This window comes from Hyperoodon ampullatus (genome assembly GCF_949752795.1).
Source record: "Hyperoodon ampullatus genome assembly, chromosome: 5".
NCBI lineage: Eukaryota > Metazoa > Chordata > Mammalia > Artiodactyla > Ziphiidae > Hyperoodon > Hyperoodon ampullatus.
In genome coordinates, this window is record NC_136918.1 from 34,053,968 (window position 1) to 34,077,586 (window position 23,619).

The following is a 23,619-nucleotide window of genomic DNA, read 5'->3' on the forward strand; positions in this document are numbered from 1 at the left end:
CCACAGATAGCTAAAATCTCAAATACAAAAAGGTTCCTTTTCCGTGAAAATGTGCACCAAAATTCATGACAACTTCAACTACATGCGTTTTGCTTGTTTTGAACTTTTTACTGAAGTATATATACTGATATACAGTATTACAGATAGAAAAGTACACTTCTCACAAGTATATAGGCTTGATGAATTTTCATAAACCAAACACACCCATGTAACCAACACCCAGATCAAGAAACAGAACATTATCAGCATCTCTGAAGAACCCTCAAGCTCCCATCATTAGCCATGATCAAAGATTTCCAAAAATTTCATGGCAGCCTAATTTTTAAGGGTTAAGGAACACACTATGATACAAGTCTTCCCCTAGATAGTTTTCTTTATCCTATCCCTTATCTTAACCACTTTTAATATTTCCTTTTCCTTCACTGTAGATTAATATATCAGTACCTTGATTTCCTTAAGACACAAACACCAATATTTATCAATAGATTGAATATCATCAACATAAATACTAAAAATGTATTGTTTTATGAAAAAAGGTATTTATAATTGTCACTTATTTATAACAGGACTAAAAAGTGAGTCAAAGCTATTGCTTGTTTATCTCAAGGATGTTACTTCATCTCTTTAAATCTCAATTTCTTCATCTATAAATACAAACCAAAATAACTTGATAGAGGGAACATTCTCCCCAGCTTCCTGCCTTAAATCATTTGGGTGTGATTTATAATATTATTTTCACAATTCACTACACAGATATTTATAAGCTCTACCAAAATTAACTCAGTAAAAAACACCCGGATTATTAAGAACCTAACAACTGCATCCTTTATTAACTAGAAGTATTTGGTACTCAGTTTGAAAGAGAATGAAGAAAATGGTGAGATAAGGCAACATCAAGGATTTAACTATTCTATTTTTGTGTGTGTGTGTGAAATTCTCTATTTACATGTACCAGTTAAAGAAAACAGTCAGTTGTTTGACCATATAGTCTTTCCACTAGGCTTAATAACCCTTTTGATCATAAATTTTACATTAAAGGAGTCTGTACTCTTACTTGAGAAATGAAAGATGCAGACTTTTGAAAGATGACAGTGTACACAGAACCTAGTTGACAGACTTGAGGAAACTTAGGACACCTAAAGAGTCAGGGACTCTTTAAGACTTAAACATTGAGGGCCCCAGAAGACACAGGATTTAAAATTTTTGTGTGTCAAAACCAAGCAGTTAAGATTATTTTATGCATTTTAACTTGACTTCAGTTCATACTTACTTCTCTGACTTCCACAAGATGGTCTGGAGGTAAGTTAGTTCTTTTGCTCACTGATTGTAGTTTGGAATGTCCAACATTAAAAAAGGAAATGGCATTTTGACTGGGTCTCCTCTGGGATATAGGAGAATTACCACTAGATGCAAGTGAGAAGCTCCGTGATTTCAGAGGAGGATTATTCTATTAGACAAACAAAGAAAATCATTCCTTTTATAAACTTTAGGTTAACCCTCAACCTATACTAAACTAGAGTCTTTTATACACTGACAGTTTTAAAAATAAAATTAACCTCAAAATTCACTACAAGAATAGCTCTGAAGATGATAAAATTTAAATCCTTCAAAGTTTAAGTATTTCACACATCCCATAGTAAACTGGTAACATAGTTAGAAAATTAATTCCACATGTGTGCTGTCAAGAACTTTTTTTATCCACGTTAGAATGTATTAGAATAACAAGAAATTTCTAATTTCAGATCTTTAAACATCACGATTGAAGCAAAAAATATACTCAGCAATACTCAATATAATAAATGTTCTAATGTAACATTCAAGTATCTTTGAAACAAACTAGCACTTTCTGGTCACTGCCAATGCTTAGAATCTTGCAGCACAAATAAAGCTTTTATGCTGGATATCAGACTATAGGCCTAAATCACAACTTTAAAAACTTTAGCTATGGGGAAAAACCACTAGGAAGAAAAAGAAAAGTAGGTATGGAATCCTTTAACTGTGCTTCCCTATATTATTTTGTAGACATTTCTAACCTCAGATTTCAAGTACTGAGACCCTCCTTTTCATCTTAAAAAATAAAACACCCAAAAGGAGATACACAAATGGTCTATAAGCACATGAGAAGATGCTCAACATTATTAGTCATTAGAGAAATGAAATCAAAACCACAATGAAATTCTACTTCACACTCATTAGGAAGGCCATAATATCTGTAAAAAAGGACAGTAACAAGTATTGGTAAGGATGTGGAGAAACTGGAACCCTCATGTATTGCTGGTGAGAACATGAAATAGTTTGACCGCTTTGAAAAACAGTTTGGCAGTTCCTCAAATAGTTAAACAGAGAACTACCATATAACCCAGTAATTCTACTCCTAGGCATAACCTAGAGAACTGAAATCATGTGTTTACACAAAAACTTGAACACAAATGTTCATAGAAGTATTATTCATAACAGCCACAAAATGTAAGCAATCCAGGGAACTCCCTGGCGGTACAGTGGTTAGGACTCGGCACTTTCACTGCTATGGGCCCGGGTTCAATCCCTGGTTGGGGAACCAAGATCCCGCAAGCCACTCGGCATGGCCAAAAAAAATAAAAATAAAACAATCCAAATGTCCATCAACTGATGAATAAACAAAATGTGGTACATCCATACAACAGAGTATTATTCGGCCTTAAAAAGGAATAAAGTATGATACATGCAGTGAAATGGATGAACCTTGAAAACATTGTGCTTATTGTAAGAAGCCAGACCAAAAAAGCACATATTGTATGATTCCACTTATATGAAATGTCCAGAATAAACAAATCCATTGAAACAGAAATTATATTAGTGTTTGTCAGGGGACTGGGAAGAGGGGACTAGGGAGTGACTGTTGATGGATATGGGCTTTCTGGAAGGTGATGAAAATGTTCAGGAATCAGACAGTTGCAACAGTTGTACAATCTTGTGAATATACTAAAAACCATGAAATTGTACACTTTAAAAGGATAAATTTTATGGTATGTGAATACTATCTCAATTTTAAAATGTAAAAAAATAAGTTAAAAATCTTTTCCCATTTTTGTGCATTAATATCATATATGAATCCACATACCTTGCCAATAGCTTCAGTGTGGTGTTGTGTACATATCTGAAGTCTGCTAACCCAATGTTGTCGCTCTTTAGCATCTGTGGCTGATAAAAAGTATCTACAAGTTATTCACTTTTATATTTATTTTTAGAATACAATTAATTGTCTATAGCATGAAGAATAGATCACTGAAAATCAGGGATTGGTCTTACTCTCCCTAGAGCAAATGTCCCTGACCAGAGGGAGGTAGGAAAGAGGCCAAAGCATCAACCTTGTTAGGTAACACCATAGCTAGATGTGGATACATTAGGAGGATAAATTACATGCAGCTAGGTGGGTATATGACATGTCTTAACTTTCTCATAAAAATATGCTCTTCCTTAAAGAAATAACCTTTATTAAGCATTTAATGTATCCTCAGTATATTCTTTCAGATCTCTAGAAGCATGCTCAATTAGTTATTGTTATACTTTATGTGTATTAATTAAAAACAGAAACTTTATATATACAAATTAAATGTATCTAAACAGAAGTTATACTTTATTTTAATGAATATGAGCATTTTAATAAATCTCGATTATGTACATTACTCACTAAAAACCACAAAGAGAGCATACCAAGCAAATCAAGAAAGGGGGTAAAATACAAATCCATGGAAGACATAAAAAAAATTTAAAGAAGTCTATGTTTTTAGAGTTTTCAGTAATCAAGATTTCCTCTACACAAATTTCTTAGAGGGTCCAATTTTAAACAGGCTTGTTCACTGTGCCACTTTAAAAAGTCATTAATTAAAACAGATTTCATAAATCCTTAAAGCAATTCCAAGGTTTAAAATATTGTGTCTATATCATCAATGACAGCAATTTTTATTTCCAAAACCTAAATGAAAGCAGGGAAGTATACCAACTTCTCAAGGAAGAAGAAAATCACACTATTAATTCTCATAGTTCAGTCATACCTCTGAGTTTATACTGTTCCCCACTGGCAGCATTTACAGTGAAGGTGTGAGAGTCCTCATCACTGGGTGATATTACAGCTCCTGCAAGCTGCAAAGTACCTCTGGGTTTTTGATTTCTAGACTGTTCATTCACAAAGTACTCCAATAGCCCAGCTTCATTGTTTAAAACAAAAAACCTGTAATGATTTTTAAAAAGGTCACAATTTTAAAATATTTCCCCTAGTCAAACTAAAGCAAACCAAATTTTAATCACACACTTTTGAGTTTCTACTATTAAATAAAATTCAAAAGCATCTCAAGAAGTAGTTGGAAACACTAGATTGAATTTCCTAGCAGTAAATGTTATTGAAAAATTGGATGAGTTTAATAAAAGATATAAAACCTTCAGCTGTGAAAGAGGCATTTAATAGGGAAGAGGCATACTAGACAATGCAAAAAGGAAACAAAGATACAGTATCCTTTCAGAGGAAGATTTCTCTCCAGAATTCATTAACAGGGAGGGTATGTTGCCCAAGACAAATGGTAGTGAGAATCTTTATTTAAAATTCACTGGAAACAAATCAAAGCATGAGCTCTGAAGTTAACAAATGCTAGGTAAGAAATGAATCTGATTTAAGATTTAATCAGTGAAATAAATAATAAGAATAATGCCAAGGTATTGAGATTTTGTGAACGTAACATTAAATAGGCCACAACTAAAGATTACTTATCCTCTTTAAAAATGAAAAAGCTGCAACTGGAGATGCAGAAACAAGGAACTTGAAACTAAATGATGAAATACTGATACACTTTGGAAAAGAATTTGATGTTCTGATTTGGTTTTAGATTAACTACTTTAGGAAATATGTTAATTCGGATTCCAATTTAAATAGTGCAATAGTTCTTTTCTTTAGGGAAAAAAACCTAAAAAGTTTTTATTTCAAGAAATTAATGTTTGGGTTTAGAGCAATTTGGCATTCGACATGTTAGTGTGTTCTGTAATAGAACCAGGTAGACAATTTGATCCAGTTCAAGTTCCTAGAAGATATAGTCTTAAGCAACATGGCAACCATATCAACCATACCAAACTGGAAGAGAATGGGATCAGCCTTTTATTCAGGGAAAGAAAAAGAAACAATGAGAAGAAAATACAAGTCGAAAGCGGATGCGTGAAAAGGGAGATGGGAAAGCAAGACTATTGTTTTTCTCATTCGTCTTTTAGCATGCTTGTGATTTTAAAAATTATGTTCACATATTCTGATGATATTTGATAAATTAATTTTAATATTTTTGAGAGCTTTAAACCTCCATTTCTTTAATTACTAGAGGAGTTAAACATTTTTTCATGTGTTTATTGACCATCTGTAGTTCTACTTAGTGAACTGCCCCTCACATTTTTGCCTATTTTTAAAACGGCTGTTTAACATTATTTTCCCTAAGATTTGAAGGGATTATTTTAATTAACACAAAAATAGCTACTGACATCATCTTAAATTCCTAAAACATATGAAGTGTCCTTAGTAATCTGCCATGGTTTGTATGTGTCCCTGCCAAAATTCACATGTGGAAATCCTAACCCCTAAGGTAATGATATTAAGAGATGGGGCCTTTGGGAAGTTATCAGGTCATAAGGGTGTAACATCCTCATGAATGGGATCAGTGCCTTTATAAAAGAGACCCAAGGGACTTCCCTGGTGGTCCAGCAGTTAGGACTTGGTGCTTTCACTGCCATGGGCAGGGGTTCAGTCACTGGTCAGGGAACTAAGATCCCCGGCAAGCCACGCAGTGCAGCCAGAAAACAAGAAAAAGAGACCCAAGAGAGCTCCCTTGGCCCTTTACAGCCATGTGAGAATACAATGAGAAGTCTGCGATCCAAAAGAGGACCCTTGGGGCTTCCCTGGTGGCACAGTGGTTGAGAGTCCGCCTGCTGATGCAGGGGACACGGGTTCGTGCCCCGGTCCGGGAAGATCCCACATGCCGTGGAGCGGCTGGGCCCGTGAGCCATGGCTGCTGAGCCTGTGCGTCCGGAGCCTGTGCTCCGCAACGGGAGAGGCCACAACAGTGAGAGGCCCGCGTACCGCAAAAAAAAAAAAAAGAGGACCCTTTCCTGACCATGCTGGCACCATAATCATGGACTTCCAACCTCCAGAACTGTGAGAAATAAATTTCTGTTGTTTATAAGGTATCCAGTTGGTGACATTTTGTTATAGCAGCCTGAACAGACTAAGTCATGAATCTGCTACAAAAAATTCAGCAAGCAAATGGAAGGGGTCTGTTAGCAAGAAAACAGTCTCTTGAATATACTAAAAACCATTGAGTTGTACACTTCAAATGGGCACTACATCTCAATAAAGCTCTGAACAAAGGAACAAATGAACAAACAAACAAACAAGAAATAAGGAAAGGAACGAACGAAGGAAACGAGAAAAGAAAGAAATCTCTTCCGACTGTTCTAAGCAATAAGCACAATTCATTTCAAATAGTCAAAGGAAAAAGACTGGTCTCTTCTCTTACAAGCAGTCACTTCGAAGGAAATTTAGAGAATAACATGTTTGGAAATCTCAAGTTTGCTGTGAATACATATTTCTTATCCCAAAAGCATTACCGTAAATTTACAACATGGGAGGTACTCACCTAGATATACAAAAGGAGGGATTGGTAAAATGATAGAAATGAGCCAATAACTGAATATCTTTCTAACACAAGATGATGTTATGGACCCACTGGCAATAACAGAGCACTTTGGGCTGTCTTTCATCATAAATGAATTAATTCAAATGTTCTTCCTTCACCACTTCCCTGGAGATATTTTACAAGATGTGTAGTTTGGGGACAGAGAGACAATCCATGTAGTGAGGAAACTTAATACAGCTATTTTGCCTGGAAGGGTACGAGACTCTTGATTATAGTATTTTTATCAAGTTAGCCTAACCAAAAAGCTAAAGAAATGCAGAAACAAAGACTTAAGATTCAGCATCTATCTTTACATGCAGAAAAGTCACCTACGTTGTTAAAAGGAAAATTAAATAATTGTTTATTTTTTGCAATTTCAAAACGACAGACTGTCAGTTTGAGAAAATGACTAATCTTCAGAATAGCCCACAACTTAAGGTGAAGTATCATCAAATGGAACTTTAATCTAAAAAATATTCTGACTTGGAAGTATGTCTTATGATGGCAAAAATCAACTTTAGTGAAGATTCTGGATGGAAGGGCACCCATGTGCTTTGCTCTGACCATCCTAGACTTCAGTGCTGAGTATGTATAGAACTTCTAAGCCAACTGGGAAGTGATCTCATCTTCAGGAATTAGAGTTGAAAGTGAAAGGAAGTGGGTTCAAGAGAGGGTCTTGCTCATTCCTAGGGCACTACATTACAAAGCAAGTAGTTATTTATAGAGCACGCCCATGCTGGATTTCTCCAAGCTGCTCTAAGTTGCCCTTAGTCAAACAGAAATGGATTGCAGGGAAACTGCCTTGAATATCTGGCACAGGTGCAGTGCTTTTGTTACTTAAGCTTTATCTGCAGCACAGGGACAAAGTGGCTAGGCCTGCCAAAGGAACTGAGCTCTAAGCCTAAAGTCCTTTCACATGGTCTTAACCTTTCTGTTCCTCTTTTATCATTCAATCTGCACATTCCATGCTGAGAACCCAGTATATCTCTGCTGTGCCACAAGCCTCCAGCCAGGTTGGCAGAAAATGGAAGTTTTTTCTAAACTGGTCTTGCAGCAATCAAGTTGACAAGCTGAGACCTCTCTGATGGGGCAAGTTGGTAAGAGATTCTGTGGTCTCAGTGGCAAACAGGATGGGTTGTCTTCATCCCCACTTCCTGCTGCTGCTAAAACTGGCCTCTTAGACAGCTGGAGGGATCGCATGGGCAGAGGCAGTGCCCCTCCCTAAGCTGGAACTTTGGCTTGGATCTCTTAGCTAACTCCTCAGGCAACCAGTGGCCAATGGATCTTTTTGGAAGGCTCCCTCATGCAATGATACAAACACCTGCCCCTTCTCCCCACGGTCTCAAGTTGCCACTGACCTGAAATGCCATCATTAACATATATTAAATCTTATAAGCTTGGGTATATTTTGGAGCTTTCTGTTCCACTTCTGAGACTTTCTCAATAATATAATATGAATGAAAGTTGTTGAATGTCATGGGGGAGAAAAGTTAACCTATTTCCCTTTTTAAAAAGAGAACAAAGAATAGTACTAAAAGCAGAGTGACATAAATTTAAAAATATATATATTTTATATGTCATTTAAATGTATAAGCTTTTTAAAAATTACATAAAAACTGAGGTGGGAAAATGCAAAATGAAAAGGCTCCTTTGACTTTGCTCTTTTTAAAAAAAAAAAACAAACTGAGAACCTTAGAGAACTACCCTTTTCACTTCAACAGGAATGACTCCCTTCTATGTTTTCACATCCAGTTTTGACCTCTCATAAGACCTCCAACTTCATGCATATCACTCCTATTTGAAAGCCCTACTGTTACTGCAAACTAAACATGGCCCAAACTGCCCTCTCTTTTAATAAATCACATGTTCATCATAGCGCTTCAACTATTTTTTGAAAGTTTGAAAACCATTCTTTCATATACTATGTCCCATTTTCTAGTTGTTTAAGGTAAAATGCAAATTCAGCTCCAGTTATTCCATCATGCTTTTGACCTAGTCGAAAGCAGAGGTCTCCAAATGACATGTGAATAAGAAGCAGCATGTTATAATGCCAAGAACATAGACTTCAGAGTCAGAACTTTTGGGTTCAAATTCTAGCTTTAACATTTGTAAATTTAAAAACCACAATGAGATACCACTTAACACCCATTAGGATGGCTATTATTAAAAAAACAAAACAAAACAAAAAAACCCACAGAAAACAGAAAGTAACAAGTGTTGGGAAGTTGTACAGAAATTGCAACTCCTGTGCATTGCTGGTGGGAATGTAAAATGGTGCAGCTGCTATGGAAAACAATATGGAGATTCGCCAAAAAGTTAAACACAGAATTACCATGTGATCCAGCAATTCTATTTCTGGGTATATACACAAAAGAATGAGAGCAAGAACTCCAACAGATATTTTGTACACCAATGCTCACAGCAGCATTATTCACGATTAGCCAAAAGGTAGAAGTAACCCAAATGTCCACTGATAGATAACTGGATAAACAAAATGTGGTATATACATACAAGGGACTATGATTCAGCCCTAAAAAGCTAGAATCCTGACCCACGCTACATAGGTGAACCTTGAGGACATTATACTAAGTGAAATAAGCCAATCACAAAAGGACAAATATTGTATGATTCCACTTTTATAAGGTACCTAGAGTAGTCAATTCAAAGAGACAGAAAGTAGAATAGTGGTTGCCAAGGACTCAGGGCAGGGGGAAATGTGGAATTATTGTTTAATGGGTACAGAGTTTTAGTATGAGAAGATGCAAAAAGTTCTGAGATGAATGAAGGTGATAGCTGCACAACAATGTGCATGTATTTAATGCCACTGAACTGTACACTAAAAAATGGTAAATTTTGTTATGTTTATTTTACCACAATAAAAACAAAAGTTTAATCCCCTGCCCTACAACTACCAATTCCACACAGTATTTAAGATAGCTGGCTTTACTACTTATTGAGTGCTTGTTTGACCTTCGGCTGGTTATTTAAACTCTCCAAGGTCCCAGAGAACTTTTGAGAATCCTGAACAGGCACCTAATACAAATCTCTTTGCCATCTCCAAACCACCCTAAAAGCCTCACCACTGCAAGTATGCATAAGGCAAGTGGACAAATGATTCTAATTTCTGAGGCATTTGGAGGCTGCAATTTGGACAGATGTTAACTCCTCCTACCCCTTAAAAAGGAGAAGAAAGTCATTAGACTTTTAGAAAAAACATGGTAAATCTTTCTCTAACATGTTTCCCAGCCATATTTGTACTGAAGTAATATCAGAATATAAAATTATCAGCCCCATTTCTGGTCTCTTGGGAGAGAAATGTGACAGAATAATCACACTTACCTGTACTGCCACCCAGTGACAAGGTTGGTGTACTTCATTAAATAGCCATACACACTTTCCATGTGATCACTGTTTCAAAAAGATCAGAAAGGGCCAAAGTCAGTGAAAATTAGAAGAAATTCCAGGAAGTTAACTGTACAGTTTAAAAAATAGCTGTAGGGACTTCCCTGGTGGCACAGTGGTTAAGAATCTGCCAGACAATGCAGGGGACATGGGTTTAAGCCCTGGTCCGGGAAGATCCCACATGCCATGGAGCAACTAAGCCCGTGCACCACAACTACTGAGCCTGCACTCTAGAGCCCGCGAGCCACAATTACTGGGCCTGAGTGCCACAACTACTGAAGCCCACGCGCTTAGAGCCCGTGCTCTGCAACAAGAGAAGCCACTGCAATGAAAAGCCCACACACTGCAACAAAGAGTAGCCCCCGCTCACCGCAACTAGAGAAAGCCTGCGTGCAGCAACGAAGACCCAATGCAGCCAAAAATAAATAAATAAATTAATTAATTAAAAAAAAAAGCTGTAGACACATACTTTTCTACAAATACTTCAAACTTACTTCAGAAGTAAAATTTATAGGTTAACAAATAGAGCTATTTAATCCCCCATATTTCATATCCATAGGACTTTACCAGAGTTCTTCAAAGCAAGTGTAATCCCCCATAAATTACTATACAATATTCAAATATAAAGTCATTATATACGTATAAAATTACATAAATATGAAACAAATATAGTATAAATATAATTATAAATAAAAATATTTTATAACTTAATACTAAACAAAGAAAATCCAGTTTTATGGTTCTAGAATAAACTTAAAAAGGTCTCCAGGTTGAATAGTGCTTCCTCAATCTGGCGGGACATGTTACGTCTTTGATTCTTTGGGCTTCCAAAATGAAGATCCTGTTTTTGATGAGTATGACACCTCACTCCCACTCCCCCACCCCAGACAGGCATGCGGCAAAGTGCTCATTGCAAGTCTTACCACTGTAAAGATTTATTTGGGACCTGTATCGTTAGCCTTACTGAAAGTGAGTTTCTTTACCTCCTGCCCCCTTTTTCTATTTATCAGAAATGTTCTGTTACAGTGGTTCATAGAAAATGCAGTATCTTATTGATACTTTGTTTCCAATATTTTAAGGTTCCTTATACTTATGAAAAGATATTAAAGTTTCACCTACGTTGATGTATCTTTTTGATATATGGGCTTCATTTTTTATTTTGTAACTTACATTAAGAATTCTTTTTAGGGGCTTCCCTGGTGGCGCAGTGGTGGGGAATCCGCCTGCCAAGCCAGGGGACACGGGTTCGGGCCCTGGTCCCGGAGGATCCCACATGCCACGGAGCAACTACTGAGCCTGCACTCTAGAGCCCGTGGGCCACAGCTGCGGAGCCTGTGGGCCGCAGCTGCTGAGCCCGCGTGCCTAGAGCCCATGCTCCGCAGCGGGAGAGGCCACCACAGTGAGGAGCCCATGTACTGCAGTGAAGAGTGGCCTTTGCTCGCTGCAACTGGAGAGAGCCCGTGCGCAGCGGCGGAGACCCAATGCAGCCAAAAATAAATAAATTAATTTAAAAAAATTAAAAAAAAAAAAAAAAGAATTCTTTTTAAACTCATCTACTCTCAAGTTTTAATTTTAAACTATAAGATGCAAACAATATTAAACATTTATTTTCTCTACTATCCCTGAATCACAGAGCTTACTTGGTAAAATTTCAGCTAACCAGAATCTAGGAAATGGAAAAAGACAACTGGCAACCTTTAACACATGGACATCAAAAGCAAAATCAAGAGAGAGCTGACACAACCAAGAGAACAAAATTTTTTAAAGACTTAGGTTGATCTGAACAAGTGAAAAGAGATGAAGATAAAGATACTCTCTTACACAAACACACAACAAAATGCCCCAAATGACTGTAAGATTCTAGTAGCTATTATTACTGGAGAGCAAGTAGGAGGATGCCTCAGGGATAAACTCAATGTTGGGTGCCCTTCTAACCTCATTTCTTCAAAGTGCTTGGAAATAAAGAACTGATCCCATGACTGAGTATATGTTACTTTTTTTTCTGTATTTTTCTTCCATTCTAAGGCTAGCAAACAACACTGTTTACTAATATTAAGTGAAACGGCTCATGTCCTTTTGGTTTCATATAGTCACTAATCTCAAGAAGACAAAGGTTGTCAACCTCTAAACTGCCAACCCAAAGTTATGATAATTACACATGTATTCTGTCATGTTAAAACTGACAGTACCATTTGAATTCTCATTTCAGTAATTTCTAAAACCCACATCTAGAGGAAGGATTCTTCTCTAGAAACCCAAACCATTGGATTTTTGCCCTACTTCCAGCCCTATGTCACAGCAAAGCTATTTCTTTCAGTTCCACTGGTACTTGAAAAGGCAGAGATTTCTAGTCTGGCGCTCATGTTTTCCCCAGGCTTCAGGCTTAAACAGCTTTTTGGGGACAGAGGAATCCCAATGCCCCTGGACTCTGCCCAAAAATAATTTCCCAAAGAGTTCCTCATCTGTTTTAGATACTTAACATAGAGCTTAGCTGTCCTGAACTGTTCTTGTCCTCAAAACTTATTCCCTCACTTATATATGGAATCTAAAAATAAAAACAAAAAAACCCCAAAACTCATAGAACAGATTAGTGGCTGCCAGTGGTGGGGGTGGGAGGTGAACAAAATGGGTGAAGGTGATCAAAAGACACAAACTTGCAGTTATAAAATAAGTCAGTCCTGGGAATGTTATTTATAGCATGGTGACTATAGTTGATAATATTGTATATTTGAAAGTTGCTAAGAGAGTAGATCTTAAAAGTTCTCATCATAAGAAAAATAAAGTGTAACTGCGTAGTGATGAATGTTTTTTAAATTTATTTATTTATTTATTTATTTATTTTCATTTATTTATTTTCAGCTGCGTTGGGTCTTCATTGCTGTACACGGGCTTTCTCTAGTTGTGGCGAGCGGGGGCTACTCTTCATTGCAGTGCGTGGGCCTCTCACTGCAGTGGCTTCTCTTGTTGCAGAGCATAGGCTGCAGGCTTCAGTAGCTGTGGCACGTGGTCTTGGTAGTTGTGGCTCGTGGGCTCTAGAGCGCAGGCTCAGTAGTTGTGGCACATGGGCTTAGTTGCTCCACAGCACGTGGGATCTTCTGGGACCAGGGCTCGAACCCATGTCTTCTGCATTGGCAGGCAGATTCTTAACCACTGCGCCACCAGAGAAGCCAGTGATGCATGTTAACTAGACTTATTGTGATCATTTTGCAACATATAAAAAAAATTATATTGTGCACCTAAAACTAATGTTATATCAATAATATCTAAATTTTTAAAAAACCTTATTCTTGGTCTATTTTGTCCTGTAGCTTCATAACCTGAATATTTATTTACACTCTGTACCAATCCACAAAAGGCCTAGGGTGTCACATAACCTAAATTAAATATTTCCCCAAAGTACCCAGATATTCCATAATTCACCATTTTTTATTTTCCCCTTTAATCTAGGTTCTCTACACCAAGCTTTCATTACTAGATAAGAATCATTTCATAGCTATTAGCATGCTATAAAAACATTACAACTCAGTTAAAGTTCAATTCCTCTGGTTCTAGGACTATATATATTCTTCAAATGGATATGTGAACTGTGCAGAGAATGTTTATTAAACTTCAAATAAACTATCTACAACTAAGAAAAACAAAATCTTCATTTCAAAGCAATCAAAGATTATGCCTCATGTCCCTTATTTTTGTTTAGTCCCCCATATTATTAAAGGTATTCCTCATTTTGGTCATATCTAAGTTATTTATATCAGTCATTTAATGATTATCAATGAATCTTTAAGAGTATAATTTCAGTAGCATCATTCATTAAATAAAATGAACGTGTATCCTCATATTCCACAGTACAGTACTGTTTTATGTTTAATTTTTAGTGTTTTTAATATTTTTGATGCTTGTATCTAAAGAGTTAACCTTCTCACAAAAATTACAAGAGGGATACTGACATGGTTCATTTGGTAGTAGCATAAAGCCAGCTTCAAAAGAAACAAATTCAAATATGTACTTATAAACTGCTGGCCTGCTTTGCTACAGAAAACAGACATCTGAGGTTACAAAGAACCAATTGAAGAGCAATCCATTCCTGGAACAGCTGGTTGCACTGTCCCTCTCTCATCCTTCCCCTTCTCTAGTCAGTGCAACCAGCTGATGCGGAACCACTGTGCCATCTGGTGGCCAGCATAAAAAGCTCTGTGAGCGAACATCTTTCGGATTCCCTCTCCTTTCTTCTCTCTACTTCCTTATAGTTATTATGTAGTACTTCTAACACTCATGCTTTGCTCCTATTTAAAATGTGGAAATTTAATAGAAGATTTACCTGTTAATATGAATAAAACCTAGTTGTTAAAGTGGGAATATACCACATATCTGATTACATCATACTAATATTCTGTGTTCTATGAATTAGAGATGACGGTCCAAAAGACTAATACACAGAAAAATAAGCTATGAAAAAGTTAATTTCTTCTTCAGTCCTTCAGCAACTTCACCACTCAACAAATTGCGTATATTCTGATCTTGTTAACATTTTATTGAAATTAGCGCTGAAGCTGATAGTCTATAAATACAGTTAACTGAACTATATGCCAAGTGGCATTATTCTATTTAATTTGAGGTTCATCACCTCCTAGGTATCTTAACAATGACTGCTTCAATTCCTAACTCTTCATTACTATAACACACATTTCTTAACCCTTCTTCATCAGACTTAAGGAAGATATGTAGAAGCTTTTAAAATTAAACTACTTTTTCACCAACACTGAATTCAGTTAAAAAAGTCTGTTTCCATGGTTAGACCCAGGTAGACTAAACCCTGTATTTTGAGAACAGAGGTTCCGATCAATATTATATGTAGAGAAACGGCAAGAACCTTGGAAGCCACAGAGACTGTTCTATTCTTCACTGATTTTCTTTCTTCATTTATTTTTAAATGTTAAGCATTTATTTGTCTTTTAATAAAAACAAAATAAAATAATATATAAAATTAAATATGTGAAAATTAAACATAGTTTTAAAATGAAAAAATAAAATAAAATTAAGCTACTTTTTTAACAGTTTCACATCCTTTTATTTCAGTTCAACACTATTGCTCAGTACCTTCTAAATGCAAAGCACTCTGAAAATCCACGGAAAAGGATGGGGAAGTAAAAAAGGCGATTATTCCTCTCCATCCCAAATCCATTACCTAATATAAGAAAAATATACCTCCTTGAAGAAAAAGACAGTGACCCACTGGGACTCTCTGCTTTTAGCTGTCATACAAATGAAAAGGGTAGTTTTTCATTTGTAGAAAGGGTAGAATCCTGTGTTAAAGACACAGGATTCAATAAACAAAGATACAGGATTCAACAGTGATCAGGTTGAAATGACGGGACTTGACTTATCAGATGTGAAATGAGAATGAGAGTGAGAGAGAAGGGACAAGGGGAACACCCAGATTTCCAGCTGGCACAACCGTGTAGATACGAATGAACGCCTTTATGGGGATCATAAAGGAAGTTTTGGATTTGTTACAATTTAACATGTTGAATTTAAGGGACCCACAGGGAGATATGCAATAAGGTAGCATAATTTGGATTGAACATACAGATTTTGGTAGTGATCAGCATATAAGCATGTAGTGGTATTTGAAATGAGGAGAGTAAATAAAATCACCTAGGAAGTAGTATAAAATGACAAGAGAAAGGACAGAGTCTAAGAGAGACCCGAAGGAAAAGTTTTAAAGGCAAGAGGAGTACAGAGAGGAGATAAGTAGATGAGTAGTAGGAAGAAAATCAGGAATATTTCAAGTAAGTTTTTGGTCAAGAATGTTTAATACTATTGAGGGGTGAAGGAAGATGAAGATTGAGAAGTTTCTATTGGAGTTAACAACCAAGGGAATTCCCTGGCAGTCCGGAGGTTGGGACTCGGTGCTTTCACTGCTGTGGCCCCTAGGACCCCACAAGCCATGAGGCACAGCAAAAAAAAAAAAAAAAAAAGATTTAACAACCAAGAGATAACAGTTCCAATTTAACGATGAAGGCAGAGCCAGATGGCAATAACTGAAGAGAGACTGGGAGAAAGAGAAGTGGTTAAGGTGATATTATGGGCTTAAGGCAACAGTAGTTGTACGTGCCTGACAGGCAGGATACAGTAACGAGAAAAAGGCTCACCACAACTCAGGAGAGAGATAGAGGGGAATGGGGGAGAGGTGGGCTCCAGAGCGCAGGTAGAGGAATTAGAGATGGATACCTTAAGGCATTTAATTACAGGCAGAAATTTATGCAAGCTGTAGTAAAGGAGGTGCCAGTCAAGCCACAGTTCAAAATTCCTGCTTTCTACTAGGCAAGAACTATCCTCCAAAAAGGCTTAGTTTTGGTTCTTTACCTTGTAACATAAATAGCATGAAGGGAGGGAGCAGTCTGCTTAGCTGAGGAAAAAGCAACTGACAACAGATGGGAATGACTGCAACACATGTACCTCCTGGCGCTGTAAAAAGATATTCCACAGAGCAGTGACTGCTTCTTACTCATCCTAGCAGTCCACGCAGCACCTAGTGTATAGCCTGGGATATAAACAGGTGCTCAATACATCTCCACTGAATGAATTAGGCAATGGGAAGACAGAAGCACAATTTTTCTATAAAACCACAAGACAACTGAGTAGCCTGCAAAAAAAACAAAACAACAACAAAAAAACAAAAAAACAGCAACAACAACTCAATTCACAGCCTGTATACTCAAATAAATCCCAGCTAAAACTAATTCTAATTTCAACTGTGTCTTAATCTATACCAAAAAGTATACAAGTCAAGGGAGACTCCCTACCTTCTGCTAAGAATCTTAAAAATGTTAATGTTCTTTGGTCCAAGAACTTCACTTCTAGGTATCCAGACAGACAATTAGAAATGTAGACAAACATAATATGCAAACATGTCCAATGTAGCACTATTTATAATAGTAAAAAAAATAAAGTGGAGAGACAAGGAAATGAATGGAGAGGAAAGGAAGAAAAACGAATAAGCTAAATGAAAGGCATTAAGAAAATGATTAAGAAATATGATAGAACAGTATTCACCAATTAAAATGTTTATGAGTTTCTAACAACATGGGGAAACGCTTATTAATAGCACTAAAAGTGCAGGTTACAGAATTTAATATAGTGTGTAAAATATATGCACAGAACAAAAGTACACAAAACAGTTAACTGTGGTTATCACTGGATGGAAGAATTATGGATGATTTAATTTGCTCCCTTTACTGTTTCACATTTTCCAATTTTAATATATTATTTTTATAATCAAATAAAACATTTTTTAAATGTTCAATTACATTAACTAGGTGGGACAGTCCAGGCACAGAGCTATCTATACTTACTAATAGGTACGGATTAAAATTTTTAAAACTTTCCCATGTGACTATATGAGCATTGCTCTTTTGGGATGTAGAACTGTGTTTCCTAAAAGCCCTTACTTCTCAAATTAGGTTACACATATCCAAAACTGGGCTAGGTGGCTAGGAGAACAGGGTAAAACTAGACTATCTTTCTAGAGCAAATTTACTTGACTATAAGAAGTTAAAGCCTTTTTAATGTCAAAACTTACATAAATGTTAAGAAACTTGCTCCCTCCTCACATATTTCCATGAGGAGGACTTCTCCAGAGAGCTCCTGTCCTTCTCTCCCCAGCCTTCCCCTCACTCTTTCCACAGCTGGGTATGAATGAATGGCCCAGCCCGTTCTGGGCTCTCTTCTTTGTATCTGCCTGCCTACCCAGAGAAGATATTCTCATCTGCTCTGATGGAAATAAGACCTGAGTATTTCAAGCTGCTTGTGATGAGGTGGATAGGCATGACTAATTACAGGGTGAAATATTAGCTAACATATTTAACCCATGTTAAAGGCACTTTCTTCAGTGAGTTTTTCCAGTAATAAAACAATTTCTTCACACCCATTAGTATGGCTATTATCAAAACCAAAACCAAAACAAACTAAACAAAACAGAAAATAACAAGTGTTGGTAAAGATGTAGAGAAATTAGAACTCTTGTGCATTGCCGGTGCAACTGTAAAATGGTGCAGCCACTGTGGAGAACAGCATCATGGTTCCTCAAAAAGTTAAACATAGGGCTTCCCTGGTGGCGCAGTGGTTGAGAGTCCGCCTGCCGATGCAGGGGACACGGGTTTGTGCCCCGGTCCGGAAAGATCCCACATGCCGCGGAGCGGCTAGGCCCGTGAGCCATGGCCACTGAGCCTGAGCGCCCAGAGCCTGAGCTCCGCAAGGGGAGAGGCCACAACAGTGAGAGGCCCGCATAACGCAAAAAAAAATAATAATAATTTAAAAAATTTTTTAAAAAGTTAAACATAGAACTACTATATGATCCAGCAATTACAATTCTGGGTATATACACAAAAGAATGAAAGCAAGAACTCCAACAGATAAAAATGTTCACAGAAACATTATTCACAACAGCCAAAAGGTAGAAACACTGGATAGTCCCATGTAAGTCAATGAAGCTAGAACACACCCTCACACCATACACACAAATAAACTCAAAATGGCTTAAAGACTTAAATATAACACAAGACACCATAAAACTCCTAGAAGAGAACGTAGGCTAAACATTCTGATATAAATCATACCAATGTTTCCTTAGGTCAGTCTCCCAAGGCAAAAGAAATAAAAGCAAAAACAAACAAATGGGACCTAATCAAACTTACAAGCTTTAGCACAGCAAAGGAAACCATAAGCAGACTGCTCCCTCCCTTCATGCTATTTATGTTACAAGGTAATGAACCAAAGCTAAGCCTTTTTGGAGGATAGTTCTTGCCTAGTAGACAACCTACGGACTGGGAGAAAATATGTGCAAATGACACGAACGACAAGGGCTTAATTTCCAAAATATACAAACAGCTCCTACAATTCAATAACAAAGAAACAAACAACCCAATCAAAAAATGGGCAGAAGACCTAAAAAGACATTTCTCCAAAGAAGACATACAGATGGCCAATAAGCACATGAAAAGATGCTCATCATCGCTAATTATTAGAGAAATGCAAATCAAAACACCACTTCATACCAGTCAGAACAGACATCAGCAAAAAGTCTACAAATAATAAATGCTGAAGAGGGTGTGGAGAAAAGGGAACCCTTTTACACTGTTAGTGGGAATGTAAATTGGTGCTGCCACTATGGAAAATAGTACGGTGGTTCCTCAAAAAACTAAAAATAGAGTTGTCATATGATCTAGCAATCCCACTCCTGGGCATATACCCAGAGAAAACTATAATTCGAAAAGATACATGCACCCCTTATATTCATAGCAGCAATATTTACAATTGCCAAGACATGGAAACAATCTAAATGTCCACAGGCAGATGAATGGGTAAAGAAGACGTGAGATACACACACACACACAAATACACACACAACGGAATATTACTCAGTCATTAAAAAGAGTGAAATAATGCCATTTGCAGCAACATGGATGGACCTAGAGGTTATCATACTAAGTGAAGTAAATCAAAAGAGAAAGACAGGGCTTCCCTGGTGGCGCAGTGGTTGAGAGTCCGCCTGCTGATGCAGGGGACATGGGTTCGTGCCCTGGTCCGGGAAGATCCCACATGCCGCGGAGCGGCTGGGCCCGTGAGCCATGGCCGCTGAGCCTGCGCGTCCAGAGCCTGTGCTCCACAACGGGAGAGGCCACAACAGTGAGAGGCCCGCGCACCGCAAAAAAAAAAGAGAAAGACAAATCCCACTTATATGAGGTACTTAGATTTGTCAAAATCAGAGACAGAAGGCCGAATAGTGGTTGCCGGGGGGTTGGGGGGGTGGGGTGGATGAGGAGTTATTATTTAATAGGTACAGAGTTTTAGTTTGGGATGATAAAAAATTCTGGAATGAATAGTGCTGATGGTTGCATAACAATGTGAATATATTTAATGCCACTGAACTGTATACTTATAAAGGGTTAAAATGGTAAATTTTATGATATGTACATTTTACCACAATAACAAAACAACCTGACAATTTGATTGCATCCTGTCTGATCCCTAATGTTCTCTTTCTCAACTGGTCCTGAACTCATGATATTACTTATAGACCTCTGAAAAACCCAATAACAAATATATTACAGAGTAGAATATAAAATCCTCATGAATTTTGAAGATACTACAGATAACTCCCAAGAAAGTGATATCAGCCTTGACTTTAAATCACAAACTGCATCCACTGGGGGTACCTACTGTCTTATGCAGTTAAGAGAGATTTCATGAAGAAAGGTTGAGAAGCACAGCTGTAAAATGGTTGCCTATACAGACCAAAAACAGAAGAAGTCCAATATATAATCTGATTGTTACAGACAACTAAATTTGAGAAATCCCTCATGCAGATAACTGGCCATTTGAAGATGCGACAGAAGAAACTTCTACGTGGAAAAGCAGAAAGTCAATTCTAACGCTTCCAGAAAGTTAGGAAGTGGTTTATTATAATGGGAAAAGCATGAGCTTAACACAAACACAGGTTTGAATCCCAGTGTGACTTTACACAAGTAACACATCTGGTCCTATGTGTCTTTATCTGTAAATGCGGATAAGAACACCTAACTTCGGATTTATAATGAGGAAATAGGAAGAGATAATGTATTTCAACCCAAATATATTTGAAGTACCTTTCAACATGGTAAATGCTCAGCAAGTATTGGTTTTCTCCCACTCCAGGGAGTCGATTCCTCTGTGGGGAAAGGGCTCATTTTCTAGATCAGTTCTTTAGATCTCTCTTACCTTGTCAGCCTGACATTTTCAAGTCAGAATGATGGGACCTAAAAAGCCCTGAGTCTCCCACTTCTTTATTTAAAAAAATAATTATTGTATTTTTCCAGTAAGTATTTTGTCAAGAACTATGAAGGGTCTGAGATGTCACCCTATTTGTAAGCTAACCAGTTAGCTTGCCAGTTTCATGGATGCTGGCAGGATACATGAAACTCCTAAGTCAGAGACAAAAGACTTCAGTAGTCACAGCAATATCAGTATACAGATCATCAGCCCAATCACACGGGGCAATGCAGAGAGGGCAGGAGATGCCTGCACATGTGGTAGGTTGCGGTACAGAAAAGGAACCCTGAGTGTAGGGAACCCAAATCTTTTAAGGACAGTAAGTCTACCTGACCTCCATGGCAAGGAGACATTATGTTTATTATATTGGACAGTAAACAAACCTGACTTTTGCTCAGGAGGGAAATACTATCTCTATCCTTCAAGACTGTTTGCTATACAAATATTTTTGAAAAAACAGTAAAGAACAAAGGAGAGTCAGTACCTCTGCTAAGAACACAGGCAGAAACCTGAGAGACCCATTAAGAACTGTCTCCTAATGAGTATTACATACATATACTGAAAAGTTTCCTTCCTTTTAAAAAAAATTTATTTATTTATTTATTTATTTTAGCTGCATTGGGTCTGTGTTGCTATGCGCGGATTTTCTCTAGTTGCAGCGAGCGGAGGCTACTCTTCGTTGTGGTGCGAAGGCTTCTCATTGCGGTGGCTTCTCTTGTTGCAGAGCACAGGCTCTAGGTGCATGGGCTTCAGTAGTTGTGGCATGCGGGCTCAGTGGTTGAGGCTCACAGGCTCTAGGCACGCGGGCTTCAGTAATTGTGGTGCATGGGCTTAGTTGCCAGGGAAGTCCCTACAGTCAAAAATTTCTTATCCAACCTTGTCTTCCAGCCACCAGTTCCCCTCCTCAGAGACAAGCACTTCTCTCAACTTTTTATGTATCTCTTCAGAGATATTCTATGTACCTACAAGTGTGCGCGTGCACACACGAGCACACACACACACACACTTTTTTTTTTTTAAATGGTTGTGATTAGGGACTTCCCTGGTGGTCCAGTGGCTAAGACTCCGTGCTCCCAAAGCAGGGGGCCCAGGTTTGATCCCTGGTCAGGGAACTAGATTGCACATGCCACAAGTAAGAGTTCACATGCCATAACTGAAGATCCCACACACTTCAACAAAGATCCCACGTGCTGCAACTAAGACCTGGTGCAGCCAAAAAAGAAAAAATGGTTGAGATTACATACACTGTACCTTGCTTTTTTCAGTTTTCTTAGGGATGATTTCATTTTGGTCTAATTCATTCTCAGCATCTGCATAGTAATCCATTGCAAAGCAGTATTACTAGTCCCCCTAGTGATAGACATTTGCTTCCAGGCTTTTATTATTACAAACAATACTGTAACAAAACAAGTTACACATATATCTTTGAGTACATCTGCGAAAAATGAAATTGCTAGGTGAAAAGTACATGCATTTTTAATATTTATAGATATTGCCAACCTGCTCTCCAAAGGCTACAACTAATATAACTCCCACCTTTCAGTACAAAAATAGGGCCAGTTTTCTCATACCAGCCTATAGCACCATTGTTGGCCAACAAAAATAGGGTGAATTTTTACCTATAAACAGGACTTTCAGACATTACTAGTGGTCTTTTCAATACCGCTTATGTTCAAAATTAAGTTTCTAAAGCTTAAGTGTGAGGTAGTGTTATACTGTGGAATGCACACCTAAAAGGGATGGATACAGGACCTAGTTCTGACTTTCCCACTGACTAACACCATGAATGACGCTGACCAAATCACTTAATTTCTCTGGGCCTCAGTTTTCTCATGCTTTAGTTAGATGACCCTTTCAATCTAAAATGTGTGTACATTACTCATTACTCAAAATTCTAAAGGTTTTTTCTCAAAAGAAAATTATTTCAAAAGTAAAGTTTGCAAATAAGAGCAACATCATATTTCACATTTAAAATTTTTAGAGAAAAGTAGGGTGTTTTTTCTTGTTCACATAGTAGCATTTACTTATCCCCCATATACTCTCAAAAGGTCTTCGCAGTAAGCTATTTCAATGAGACCAAGACAGCACAGACCAAGAGAACAGCAGGGTACTAAAGTCCACTGCCACCCTCCCTATCTGTATGCCTATTCTCTTTCTCTTTTTGTATGTACCTCTTTCTGGCTTTAAACCATACTTGGTTCCAAAAATACATTTAGAGTAACATTTAATTTCTGTCTGTATATTATAATTCAAGAAAGAATGTTTTCTTCCCTTGTGTTAATTCTTTCAAAATTGAAAGTATAAAGAAAAAGCAGAAAACCATTTCCCTTCCTCCATATTTGAATAAAAAAGGGGGAAAAAAAGGTGACAACCACACAAGAAGCACCAAGCAATGTTCATTTTCATATATATATATATATATATATATATATATATATAACCTGACTAAAGAGTTGATTCTTCTTTTGAAAATTTTACACTTATTACCTAAGTAACAACAAATTCAAACGCTCAAGTTTTTTTCCTTAAAGAACCTATAAATATTAATTATTCAAAAAACAACAGAAAATTTTAAAAGTTCATTCTACTACTTAAATAAAAGAAAAATCTGGGCATTCCCTGGCAGTTCAGTGGTTAGGACTCCACGCTCTCACTGCCAAGGGCCCAGGCTCAACCCCTGGTCAGGGAACTAAGACCCTGCATGTTGCCTGGCACAACCAAA

General features: G+C 37.4%; 1 protein-coding gene across 1 annotated transcript in view; it reads right to left on the bottom strand.

Moving 5' to 3' along the window:
• Nucleotides 1-23,619, bottom strand: part of OSBPL11 (oxysterol binding protein like 11) — a gene marked incomplete at both ends in the record, with an annotated part of 96,942 nt that overhangs the window by 60,279 nt on the left and 13,044 nt on the right. Inside the window, 4 exons of the mRNA XM_079704913.1 lie at nucleotides 1,271-1,447; nucleotides 3,101-3,180; nucleotides 4,035-4,210; nucleotides 10,026-10,094. Of these exons, the coding sequence (XP_079561039.1) occupies nucleotides 1,271-1,447; nucleotides 3,101-3,180; nucleotides 4,035-4,210; nucleotides 10,026-10,094 (502 nt within the window). The remainder of the gene's footprint in view (nucleotides 1-1,270; nucleotides 1,448-3,100; nucleotides 3,181-4,034; nucleotides 4,211-10,025; nucleotides 10,095-23,619) is intronic.